This window comes from Gambusia affinis, linkage group LG05 (assembly GCF_019740435.1).
Source record: "Gambusia affinis linkage group LG05, SWU_Gaff_1.0, whole genome shotgun sequence".
Classification (NCBI taxonomy): Eukaryota; Metazoa; Chordata; class Actinopteri; order Cyprinodontiformes; family Poeciliidae; genus Gambusia; species Gambusia affinis.
The window spans coordinates 2,125,401-2,138,306 of NC_057872.1; the positions used below are offsets into that span (position 1 = coordinate 2,125,401).

At 35.6% G+C, this 12,906-nt stretch overlaps 1 protein-coding gene across 6 annotated transcripts in view; it reads left to right on the forward strand.

Moving 5' to 3' along the window:
- Positions 1 to 12,906, forward strand: part of tsnare1 (T-SNARE Domain Containing 1) — a 143,021-nt gene that overhangs the window by 46,233 nt on the left and 83,882 nt on the right. For all 6 annotated transcript variants that reach the window (XR_006370619.1, XM_044116729.1, XM_044116732.1 and 3 more), the window contains exons 3-7: positions 5,543 to 5,620; positions 6,422 to 6,491; positions 12,365 to 12,455; positions 12,562 to 12,636; positions 12,818 to 12,874. Coding sequence is in view for 5 of the 6 variants with exons in the window: in XM_044116729.1 (XP_043972664.1) it covers positions 5,543 to 5,620; positions 6,422 to 6,491; positions 12,365 to 12,455; positions 12,562 to 12,636; positions 12,818 to 12,874 (371 nt within the window). In the remaining variant the exon portion in view is untranslated. The remainder of the gene's footprint in view (positions 1 to 5,542; positions 5,621 to 6,421; positions 6,492 to 12,364; positions 12,456 to 12,561; positions 12,637 to 12,817; positions 12,875 to 12,906) is intronic.

Here is a 12,906-nt window from a genome sequence, read left to right on the forward strand (position 1 = left end):
TTTAACAATATGTAGGGCTTCTTCTCGTAATGGACTTATTTAACCAGGAATCCGGTTAAATAAAGATCTATTTTTCCACACAGAACCAAACCTAAGCAGCACACCTGTATAATATACACATAATAATTCAATAATTATGAATAAAACAATCTGCTTATATGTAATAAGGTCTTTAAAATAATTCAAAGATAAGAGGACAAGAAATGCAGCAGCAGTTATTGTATTGGTCAAGAATGATTTATAATAATATCAATAAACGAAACAGCAATAAATGAACAAACAATTAGTGCAAGCAATTTGAGAAAGCGCAGGAGTTATTTTTACAGTAATCACACAAAATTACAGCATAAATATCACAGATGACCACTGTGTGAGAATGCTGAGCTAGAGAGTGACAATCCCAACTTCAGAATGTGGGAGGAAAGAAAAAGTGGAGCTCAAATCAGGCTTAAGATTTACCATCCAAACTCATAATTGATGACAATTTGAAAGATATTAAGCTCTGACAGAGAATTTAAATCAGTTTAATTCAGAAAAAAATTATTTTTTTAATAATCCAAAGATCTTTAGTAATTAATGTGTCTCAAATTGTGTAGCTGCATGCAAGCATTTTCCATGGAAAGTTAAAATGCTAAAATTAACAATACTCAGCAGTTTTGATGGCTTTATTCTGTATCTAAGAAAATTATTTTGAGATAAATAATTTTTCTACTCTTTAACATGCTTAACAGTTTGCCATAACAAACCTCTACCTTACAAATCCTGTGTTTCTTTCAGGGTAGTTTTCTGGTAGATTTCAAGTAGCATTTGTCCAAGTAGTTTCTGGTTCCATCAGTGGAAATTGTTGGGACGCTTATCCAGGTTTGCACTCACACACACTCACAGGTACTTTTGACACACATAGCATGTTTAATTTTTGGACAGAGGGCTTTGTTTGAGGAATGAAACTTGAGCTTGCATGTTTCATTTTCAAACAGAGAACTTTTTGTAGGAGTGAAACTTAAGCTGACGCCATGATATCAAGTAACTCCTGAGCAGACATTCCTTAGCTGACATAGTTTATCAGAAGACCAGTAGGCGTGTCTTAGATATAAGGAATGGATCGTCCATTTTTAATTAGATGCTGTTTAATCCCAGTGTGTTCGCGTCACAACAAATTAGCCTGTGAGGGTAAGCGTCTCTCTTTTTAGCGCTAAAAAGAATAAAAGAAGTAATGTCTAATTACTTTGTGTTTGGCTGACTTCCTGTTCGTCTGCTCACATGGTTTTGGTCCATTCCGGTGATTTTAAATCAAAACAAAATACATCCAGTCATGTTTTCTGGAGAAACTCCAGAGAAATGCAGGATATGGAGAAATGCAAAGATGTTTCCTCAGATGTATGGGCAAATGCATCTGACCAACATCTCTTGTGTGTTATGATGTGAAGACTAGACCATCGCTATTACAGGCAAGCCTTTGGAGCCACTGTACCTCAGAGACTGAATTGAACTTTTTAGGACAATAAAAATGTCTGATCAGTGAGGAGACAACCAGTGACCCCGACTATAATGAGATGGGAGCTCCTGATTAGACTCCTCTCTGATTTGAGAGTATAATTGTACAGGTTGCAGATTGTCTGAAACCTGGCATTGATGATAATTTATCCCCAGCATGGCGGGGCTGTCGCCCAGTTCAGAACAAGACATGAAGGCACTTTGTTTTGATTATTCTGTTCTTTTAAAAAGAGAGAGAGAAGCTAACTTTACTGATGATCATCAATCAGTTCACTGCAGTTTCTCATTAGCAATTTTAGATATGCTAAGTAAGAATATACTTCACAGCTTTCTTTATTATTTATTCACTTTTCCTCTGTAGATAGTTGCTCTGATTAATTTATCTGTGAATATTAAATTCAGTTTTCTTTTGATTTTATTTACTAAAACCTAAACAATAGTTAATGCATTGTTATCAAATGTGATTAGACAATCAGTTATTGTCAATTTAGTTATTTATGTAATATTTTTGTTAAAGGGGAGGAACTACGTTTGTCTTTTTTTTTCAGGCACATAGTGCATTTTATTCCACTGTCAAGTAATTACAATACTTTCAGTTTTAAAAATGCTGTATACATACCAAAAACAAATTATATGTTTCTCTTTATAACCTTTAAGAGGTTGAGAATCCAAAAGTGACAGGCGACAGACCTTTGAGTTCTGAAGGAACAACTATGATTCTTTGATACTTATTTTGTGGGAAAACAGGATATTATATTTCCTCCTGCTGAGTTTTACCAAACGTTGGTCAGCCAGAAAATACAGAAAATCGTTATGATCAAAGTATTTCTGTCATTGTTGTCAAATTTAATCAATTTAATATCTTTATCATACATAACTTCTGGTTGCACATGTATTTTTGTCCATGCATCTATTTTAGATAAAGGGTTCCAGTTATGATTATTACTCATTTAAACAGTGTTAATCTTTAGACCAGAATAGCTTTTATACTGTTGAAGATAGTTTTTTTTTTTTTTTTTCCAGTTAAGAAAACCTCCTGAATTTCTTACAGTTAACAAAATAAAAAATTTAACTTTTTAATTTTACAGCACATGGAATGAACAGGCTTCACAACAGATGTAATCACAGACACATTATTATGAATTTTTATTATCTGCTGTGTAGCGTGATTTACTTTATATGGGAAAAATAAATGGAAGATGAATGAGCTTTATGTTGAACTTGTGGTCGTTCTGATTTAATATCAGTGTTTTTCAGTTGGAAAACCAACCTTTTTGTATGTATGTCATTACACTGTAACAGTTATCAGCTGACTGCTCATTATTACCTGAAGAGTTTATCGAGGATGTGAAGTTAATGATGTTCAGTCAGCATGTCATGGTACTCACACAGGTACTTTTCAAATGTCTTTTTTTATGTTTGACAATTGCCTGCCTGCCTCAATGACACACTAACATTTATTACCTTCTTTCTTTTCACACTGTTGAGTATTTTAACATGTCTATCATTTTGTAGATATGAGCTCATGATGATGTCAGAATGAAGATTATTTTGAGTAGTTCATAGTTTGCAGTCTTTGGTTAAAGTGTGGGTTGGTGTGTTTTTGCATGGAGCTTATGAGGGTCATGATATGTATTGCAGCTTCAGATCATTAACCCCACACCTATCATTTAGCCATGAGGTCCTTCTGAACAGAAAGAATCCAGCCCACAGGTTCCAACCTAATGATTCTGTCTGTTGCATGATCATTACTGCAAAGAGACTCTTCATCAGAGGTGGTCTTCCATGTCCATTATTCAGTGTAATACACATGCTCCACATTCATTTTGGAACAATAGATCTATGTAAGATAAATTCTCAAAAAATGTAATTATAGGGTGCTTTACACAAAGACAATTAAGGGAGAACACCAAGTTATATGCTGTCTAGGTCAGCCGATGGCGCCATCCAGAAAGTGTCACAACTCAACAGAATGCTAGACCAGCAGTAGCTTCAACACGGCGAGATGATAACACCAAAAACTGAAATAATAGCAAATAATACACAGTTTAAGAGGGGAAAGAGAATGCAGAAAAGTGAGAAAAGATTGTCATTTTGTTCTCTAGCAGCCTAAATCTATATCAGCATAGCTATAAAATCAGCTCAGGATAACCAAGTGTATATCTCTAAATATAACCTTTACCAAAATGGATAAAGTTTTCAACAGAAACTATTAGTTTTAAGCTCAGATTTAACAGTAGTTAAAAAATAACATTTTTTATTTTAATACCTGAGGTCAATACTATGCCATTCAAATTAAGAGACTTGCTAAGTGGTTTGATGTTGGTTCAAACATGAGAACTTCTGTATTGTCTTAATTTATAACAGAAAATTTAAAGTCATTTAGGTTTTTATGTCTTCAAGATGTAACCCATCTTGAAGATCATTAACCCAATTAACTGATTAGCAGGATTCAACAGGATTTATGGAAGAATATACTTCAGTATCATCACTACAGCAATAGATAATTATCATATAATGTCAGTAATTTTACCAAAAGGAAGTATATAGAATATGTAAATGAATAGAATATATACTATATAGAATAGAAGAGAGAACTGACCCAAGCAACTTTCACCAGAGTTCATCAGCTCTAAAATGTGATTGTAGCTCTCTAAAGCTGACATTACCATTTAGATGCTCACACTGTTGATTAGCAACTATTTTCTCAAGAATTTCATAAAAGAAAGGAAGATAAGACATAGTTATGTAATTTATCAAATCATTTTGATCAAGAGAAGATTTCTTATATAAAGCTTTAATTACTGTGTGGCCTGTGGTATGATGTGTTTACTGTGGCTAGGTTAATCATATCAGAAATTGGGGAAGTGATCAAAAAGAAACACTTCCTTAAATAATTTTGGTTGGGATTGAGTCTAATGTAGTTGAAGTTCAAGGTTTAGATGAAGCTAATATTTTTGATAACTCACAGAGTTCAATTTAATACACTTTAAATATTTTAGTGTTGCTGACTTCCATCCCCATCATTAACTTTTGCCAATTTTCATTTGATATTGAGATGCTTCTCCAAGTCATATCTTGATTCATATCTATATTATTCCAATATATAGATTAATTGCAGGCAAAGAGAAATTCCTAAATTTAATATCAAGTCAAACATTCTTAAGTTGGTAAAATACGGTGCAGAGATGACAACATTAGCAGAAATGTGAAGCCATATTTTGGTCATTTCTATCAACTTTGTTAAGCAACATTTCATAAAGAATAATTTGCACAAAGTACAGAGGGAACCTACCCACACACATGGGAGAGAGTATGCGGAAAGGCCTTGGCCATGATTTGATCCCGGGAACTTCTTGCTGCCAGGCAACAACAAAAACAACTGACTCTGTTCCTTCCCTAGATAAAAGCTCTGTTCCTGAAAAAAAGATACTTTCTAAAATGAATAAGAAACATCATTTTAAAATACTAATATGGCTGAATTACATAGAATACAAACTGTATCTGACCATTACTGTTGTATTCTTATATGCATTAGTATCAGTAATTAGGGCAGCAGCAGAACGGTTGGATTAGTCATGATGAACAGCTGAAGCTTGAACCTGCTTATATAAGCAGGTTCTTATCTGCATTTTCTGGCTGAAATGCAGATAAGAGGACCTTCATAGCGTGGCTACAGAACTTTCTTACTTTCATTTATATAAAAACAGGGCTTTTGATAACAGTCTACAGTCACATGTCTGCTACTATGAAGAGGCCTGTGATGCTTATTATTATTTAGGCTTTGTTTGAATTTGTATCAATTATGTTCATGTTGTGACGATTCTGTTTGGTGGAAAAACATGTCTTATTGTTAAACAATGTAAATGCAAAATTGTTTTCAATCCACCTCCATCATCACTTGTCGAGGGAGATACCATAAGGTCTGTGATTCTGGTGTCTCTGAACAAACAACCAGATAGCTGTAAACCTTGATAATATGCAGTGATTTTTGCAGTGCTGTAGTTGTTTATGATGTTGCCTTTCTCAAACTGTTTTCTCTTCAAAGCCACACAGGTCAGCCCTTCAGAACTGCAAGATGTGTTTCAAGAAGCCTCCTCCAATATCTTCCAGATCAACGGCAATGGTAGAGTTATGACTGACCACCTAAACTTGGTGTGGTTTGCATGTGTGTGGGTGACATGATGACACACTCCTCTTTAAACTCTTGGTTTTATGCAATTTGTAAATGTTGCTTCTTTGGGAGTTTTATTGACTTTGACTTGTACCCCTCCACGACAAGGAACTTATTTAGCTGGAAGTAGTTATTGATTCTCATTGACAAACTTTTTTCTACAAAAAAAATAAAAAAATAAAAAAATAATGGATTAATGTTTAATTTAAGGAACACAGTGACCACAGCTGCAAGTGAATAGAACCAAATTTGCCAATACTTCAAACTCGCTCTAAAAATACTAAGAACTTTCTAGTTTAAGCCAATCAGCACAAAGGGAAAGAAACAGTACTTCTGGATTGACTGCCCTGTAAACGCCAGGGCGTTGTGTCAAGTCATACCTGCCAAGTCTCGGGTTTTGGCTGGGAAGCCACTGCATTTTCTCCCTCTTAGCAGTGCTTTCACGTAAATTTCCTGTATTATGATATAATGACATTTCCCTAGGCCCCATTCCTATGGTAGTCTGGATTGACAGGCTACCGTACACTCATTGTTCTATTAGAAAAGAACAATGGACTTAAATTTCATTCTGTGAGTATTTATTGACAGGATGATTCTGTGATTATTAGTGTTGCTAAAGCAAAGTGGTCATTTTGAAACAGTTCCAGTTTATTTGTTAAAAATATTACGCTTGCCCAACTGATTCTTAAGGTGTCTGGAAGTGTGTGTGAGATACTTTGATGTCCTCAAAAGTTGTTGCATTTGTTTCTTCAGTTGTCATCTTGGAGAAAAATCTTCAGTCACTGGGTACTTCCAGAGACACAACAGATCTGCGACAGAGCCTGTGAGTAACACACATAGACACGCCCCCACGTGCACACACACGCCTGTTCACGCACATCCGCATGCATACACACCCTTGCTGTTACGGCTAAGCATTCTTATTTTCTCTTTGTTTTTAAAATCCTATTGATTGTTGTTTTCAGCCAATCTTCTGCAAATGGCCAGATTCTACATTGTTGACAAAGTGTCCAATCTAAGATGATTGCACCCGTTTAAAATGCATCACCTCCTGCTGTTTTAGCTGGCATGTCATCAATCCCAGCCAACAATTTTATGACAGCCTTGGAAGCTTTCAATGCTTGGCTGCTTTTACTTTTACCCGTCTGTATTTTTCTACTGCATCGATGCTGTTCAATACAAAAGAAAAAGAAACAAGAAGTCCAGTTGTTCCAAAAGATTTACACAGAATGATGCTTTTGTTCATTCAGTTGTAATCCAGATTTATACCACTTTTATATATTTTATCACATTTTGTTTCATAGTTTGTTTTTGTCATGTGAGAGACCAACATAACTTAGTGCATAATAGTTGAGTGATTTTTAAAATGTTCAGTATTTTTTGTGGTTGTCTTTACTCAACAGTTCGTAACAGAAGCAAAGGGGGAGACAGGCAATAAATGGCTAACCCAGCAATTGAAACTTAGGACATCTAAAATGATGACTGACAGTGTTGATACATAGCAAAAAAAACTTTACTCTAGGAGAACTACAATCTTGCAAATTTGTCCCCCAGCCACCTAAACCAAATTAAAAGTATTCATCAGAGAAAGAGTCAAGAGTCCCATGTTAACAGTGGAAAAGCCTGTTGATAGGAACACTCATATAATCTGGTCTTCATGGAAGTTCCATTTTGTGTTAATAAACCTGAACATTAGACACAATACTGTCTAAATTAAAAACATGTGTACCATTTCTCTACTACACAGTCCTATGAATTAATAGTTAATCTGCAACAACCTAATATCACCTCAAATTTACATAGACAATAAATGATTAAAAAAAACACAACTTTTCTTACAGCAGGAAAAAGGTAGAATATGCAACAGATATTTATTCACACATTGTGTTGATGTGGTCCTCCACCTCATCCTCCTCCACTGTTACACAACCAGCCAGCATCACTTTCCCTCTCAAACCCACATTAGTGTGGGGTCCTGTTGCTTTCCGGCTATGCATGAGTAACTGTAGGTGTATATTTCATCTGAGATGCATATTTATATGTCACATGGAATCCAAACCTGCAGCTTTGTGTATGATAGCAGTGAGGCTGGCTTTTTTATTAGTCTTTATGACGTAGACAGTTAGGTACATTTCTGGTGAACCAGAAATCACAAGTTAAAAGTGTCAGATGTAAATCTGTAAAGTCTGTGAATAAATATATATATTTATTTAATATATATATATATATATATATTTTTATTTTTTTTCAATTAAGAAAACAATGTGGAGATATTATAGATGCACAGAACAAACTTTACAGAACTTCAAAGATGTGTCACTCTGATTCTTATTTGGTCAACAGTGGACATAAATCTGGAATGTAATCTACTTTTTGCTACAAAGTGACCTGATCACATTGTTCACCCAGATTCTGCTTTTCAGATCGTTCCACTGCCATAAGAAAAACCACGAAGAATTCTGAAAGCTGCTTGATGTTTTCAACTCAGATATTGATTGGGCTGCTGTGATGAATTGACTCCATTTTTACGTTGGCAAGGTGTCATCACAGCACTCTTGCTTTTTGTGACTTTAGTCACTGCTTGCTTTTAAAAACATTTTGATTTGTCAGGTGAATCGATGCGAGGGCAGCAGGCCGAGAGAAGCAACTCCAGCACGTCAGAGCTCTGAAAATTGGACACTTTCAGTTAGAATTCTGAGATTATGACCGCAGTCTAAGAACAGCCAGCACTCCTTTATCGTGCTCTCCAGAATGCAGATCCCACTCATTGCCTCCCCCGAGCCTCACACCTTCCCCTGCAGCCAGCTGCTCCCAGCCTCCCTCATCACAACCAGCCCAACCCCAAGAGAAAAGCACATGGCAGACACACAGGATAAACATACGACCAGAGTGGCTAATTGAAATTTGCAGAATAAGCATCTCCGACCCCAACCCACCCTGGAAGCAGGCAGTGACAGGACTCTGACCAGCTGATTTCCTACTGGGCAGTGATGCTGTTCAGGTCCAGAGAGGTGGACATGATCTGATTGTTGTGAGTGGGACTCCTGCTGACGCATTGATGAATCATTGCAGATTATCAGCACCAATGCACAGGTCAGATGGTATTTTTAGATGATAGCTGACATTTTAAAGATATCTATTCTGTTTCTCCCACTGACCAACGGTTGGTTATTCATTAAGAAGGAGCTGATTTAAATCAAATGAAAATATATTTTTTATCCATCATAGATTATTGTTTTATCATAGAAAATATAGCTTTCACCCAACAACCAGTGGCGATAGGCACCAACTACCTGCAACCCTAAAAGGATAAGTGGATATAGACAATGTCTACAGTGTTAATGACTGTAGACTGTTCTAGCCATTGTGTACCAATACACCCAGCCTTTTCCAAGCTCTGGTGAATGACATTCTCCAAGGTTTTCTAAATCTCTTGCTGTTCCTCCAAGAACCTTGAGGAACATTGTTGTCATGTAAGGCAGGCACTCTCAAGATTGACAGAGAACTTTTGTCTATTTGTAAAAGCAGAAGAGTGTGAATTTCATGTGAACTTTGTTACTTTTCTTGTGATTAGTGTATTAAAATTAATTTTCTTATTTTAACTGATCACAACAGAATCTAGAATTAAGTGAATTATATTATTAATATTGGAAATATGTGAATGTGATTCCAAATCAGCTTTGATGGTACTTTAAAGACTTTATTTTTATTTTCAGTCATCTTGTTGTAGATTTGCTGCAGTGTTTGGGGTGATATTACCAAAATGTTCTTCATCCCAGGTTCAGCAATTAACAGCTAGACTTCTGTTATACCACAAACAAATTCTATTGACTACTGTTTGACAAACGTCAAAAAAGGTGTAATTTGCAAAAATAATACAGCTTTACATTGTTCTGACATTTACTGAAATATTTCTGTCTCACTTTCTGTCATAAATACTGGGTTGAATGAAAAGTTGTTTAAACTGACTGACATTTTCAAGTCTTTATTGCTATTTATTATGATGATTTATGAGAGTCTGCTTACCACTACAAGACATGTAGTACTAGCATATTACATAAGAATAAAATAATACTGAAATTGAAAATATCTTTAATATCGGCTTACAGATTGTTTTCAAAAGGTAATTTAAATTTAAGAAATGAGCCTCCTCAGAATGCATAACCTAACTAATTAGTTGTATATTTTTATTTTTTTAACCAATAGACCCAATGACAAGTGTCTTCTGTGGTCTACCGGTCCTTCCCCTGCCATCAGTTTCATGGGGATCAATATCTGAGTATCCTTGTCTGAGCTGTTTCTGTGTAGCAGCCCATCACTGCACACCAGACTGACACAGTGTCAAGTCAGGAAAATTGCAGGGAGGAGTGATCTGTGTATTGTAACCCCAAGACCACCTGACATCATGGATATTTAATAACAGTCTTAACCTGACTTTCTAGGACACATGCTGCAGAGTTATGAAAATGGTTGTACGTTCTACCTCTTCCCTGAGCGGCACTTGTCACAGACAAAAAGCAAATATGAAAGAAGGGAGAGTATGGATGTTACAATGTTGAGTTAGGTTAATCATCTCTATAGTACTCAAAGGAAATAAAGCCATGGTTAAGAAAGCTGTCTCAAAGTGATAACTATAATTAAATTAAGCTTTTAAGGATATAAATTAATAATTAGAATGGTTAAGTCAGGATAAGCTGTTTGCCTCTTACCATTCACAACAGCACATATTTCATAGATAGTAGTTATATTTATAGTGGGAAACATGTTCAAAGAGTCTCACCAGTCTGTTTCTATGAATCACTCTCACACACAATGGGTTCCAGTCACTAAAACTGAACATGTTGTGATGCTTGCATGCACAAAATACAGCATAGTCAGATGTTATCAACTTATCAAACAAAGCCCTCAGTCAGTGGCTTTTAATGATGAACAGTTCATTATTTTATTGGCAAAAGGAAAAGAAAACACAATCCGTGGACTAACCTTTTCAGAGAAATGCATGCTAATTATTTAATATTTCAAACTGAGTTCTAGTTCAGCTCCAATTTGTGCTACACTGTAATATTAATATATCAACCTAAAAACAAAGGATTGTTTACCACAGGCAAAAAAAATAAAACATAATCAATAAATACTCTATACACTATATGTTTTTTTATCTTTTCTCCTGGTAACATATTGTGTTTTTATCAGCAATTCTGTTGAATGTGAATGGCTAAGGCCTGGTTGAACAAGGTTATTGCTTCACAGGTAATTCTGCTGTGGACCTCATCCACAGCAGTGGTTTAAGTTAGCATGTCCACAAGCTAAACATGCTTATCTTGCTTATTCCTGGAAAGGTTTTCCAATATAGAGAATTTTCTGAAGTCTGTTTGTGGGATATCTATGTGAACTGAATAGTCAGAGAACAACACCAGACCCATGTAGCAAATGCTCACAATCACTTAAAAAAACTGCATTTGAAAACATTTTATTTATACATCATTGTCACTTTTTTTCTTTGAAACTTGAAAAGTGAGCTGAGAAAGTTATTGACTATGAGGAAAGCGAACCCAGTGTCAGAGAAAACACTGTTTTCACCGCCAATACTTTCTCCTACTGACACAGCATGGTACACATCACTTATGAATGGAAGTCTAACATAAACAGTAAATGTGCTTTCAAACACTGAGGGAAAAAAAAAACTGAGGAGCCTGAGCCTACATTCATCTGATTTAAATGAAACAATATTTAACATAGTACTGTTTCTGACATAAAACCAAGGAAAAGGGACCAAAACTAAAACAAGTTGGACCTTTTATTAATACTGCATGATATGCTGTGAAAATAAGACAAACAACCCACATAAACAACCCACAAAAACTCACTTGATCTTCCTGTGGTGACAATGAAATGTTTTGTGTCTTTTAGTCAGGAAAAAGTCTCTAAAACATCTGCTGCCATCAGAAGGTCACTGTTTGTGTGTGTTCATCTGAAACCGGTGAATATTTTATGGGTCATCGTTGACCTCAGATAGAGAGATCAGATAAACTTCTCTCTCTGAGATGTAGCCTTTTTTATAAGTATTGTAGCAATACATTACTACTCTCAGATTCTTTATTGATGCAGTACATCAATCATATTCTTACAATATTCTCACAGATCAGAGAATTACGAATATTAGCTCTATAGTATTAACAACAACAGCAACAATAATATTGATGCTAATAATGCCATAACAACATAATAATAACACATTATAATCAAGCAAGTGTCTTTTTTTAATGTAGAGCATTTCCTTATACAGAAGTCTGAAATGTTTTTAATGTTTGGACACAGTCAAACTGCTCTATAGTTTCAGACCACAGACTGAAACGCTAAACCTTCTTGTGGTTCTGATCTTTGAATTTACATTTCACCGTGCGATTATGAAGTCCTTATTTTGAAAACAACTTTTGAATATTTTCTGGTAACTGTTTTTTTTTTAACTTTAAATAAGATACACACTGTTTGAAAATTCACATAGTCAGTAAGTTTTAATCATGCATTATTTATAAATTATGGGGTTTGTGATCCAGGTAGCAAATCTTATTGATAATTGCTATTTTTGGTAATTGATTTGTGTTTGTGGTCAATAACGTGACCAGTGGATTATATGTATGGCTTCAATATCTATGCTTCCTGTAAGGCAGTACTATGTCTCTGTCTCTGCCCCAGACATTCCACTCAGCAGCAGACCAACAAAGTCATCACCAGCACAAGTCATCTCATCAAACAGCTCTCTGATATAATCAGCGGGTCTTCACGGGTATTTTATGCTGCCACTCCTCCCTCATGGGTTGTTAAATTGAAGAATAAACAGCAGATTACACAATACTTGTGCTAATTAAAGCTAATCTGGTTTTGTTGCACAGCAAGATCGTCTACGTCTGACCAGACTGAAGACTGAACTCTCAGATTCTGTGCAGCGCTACGGGGATCTTCAGAAGGTAGCTGGAATTCAAAGCCATGTTCCATTGACTAATAGGAGATAAATCAACTCGCATTTCTGGCAGAAAACCATACATATCTGTTCACCAGGTGAACAGATATGGAATAAAAAAAAAAAATCTTTTAACAGAGGAGAAATCGGTTCTCTTGACCCTGTCTGTTCATTTGGTTCTCTTGCAGAAAATCGCAGAACGATCAAGGGCCTTGCTCCCTCCAGCACAGAAAGACAAGAAGAAGGTGAGTTGATGCAGTGGGTGAAAATCCTCCTT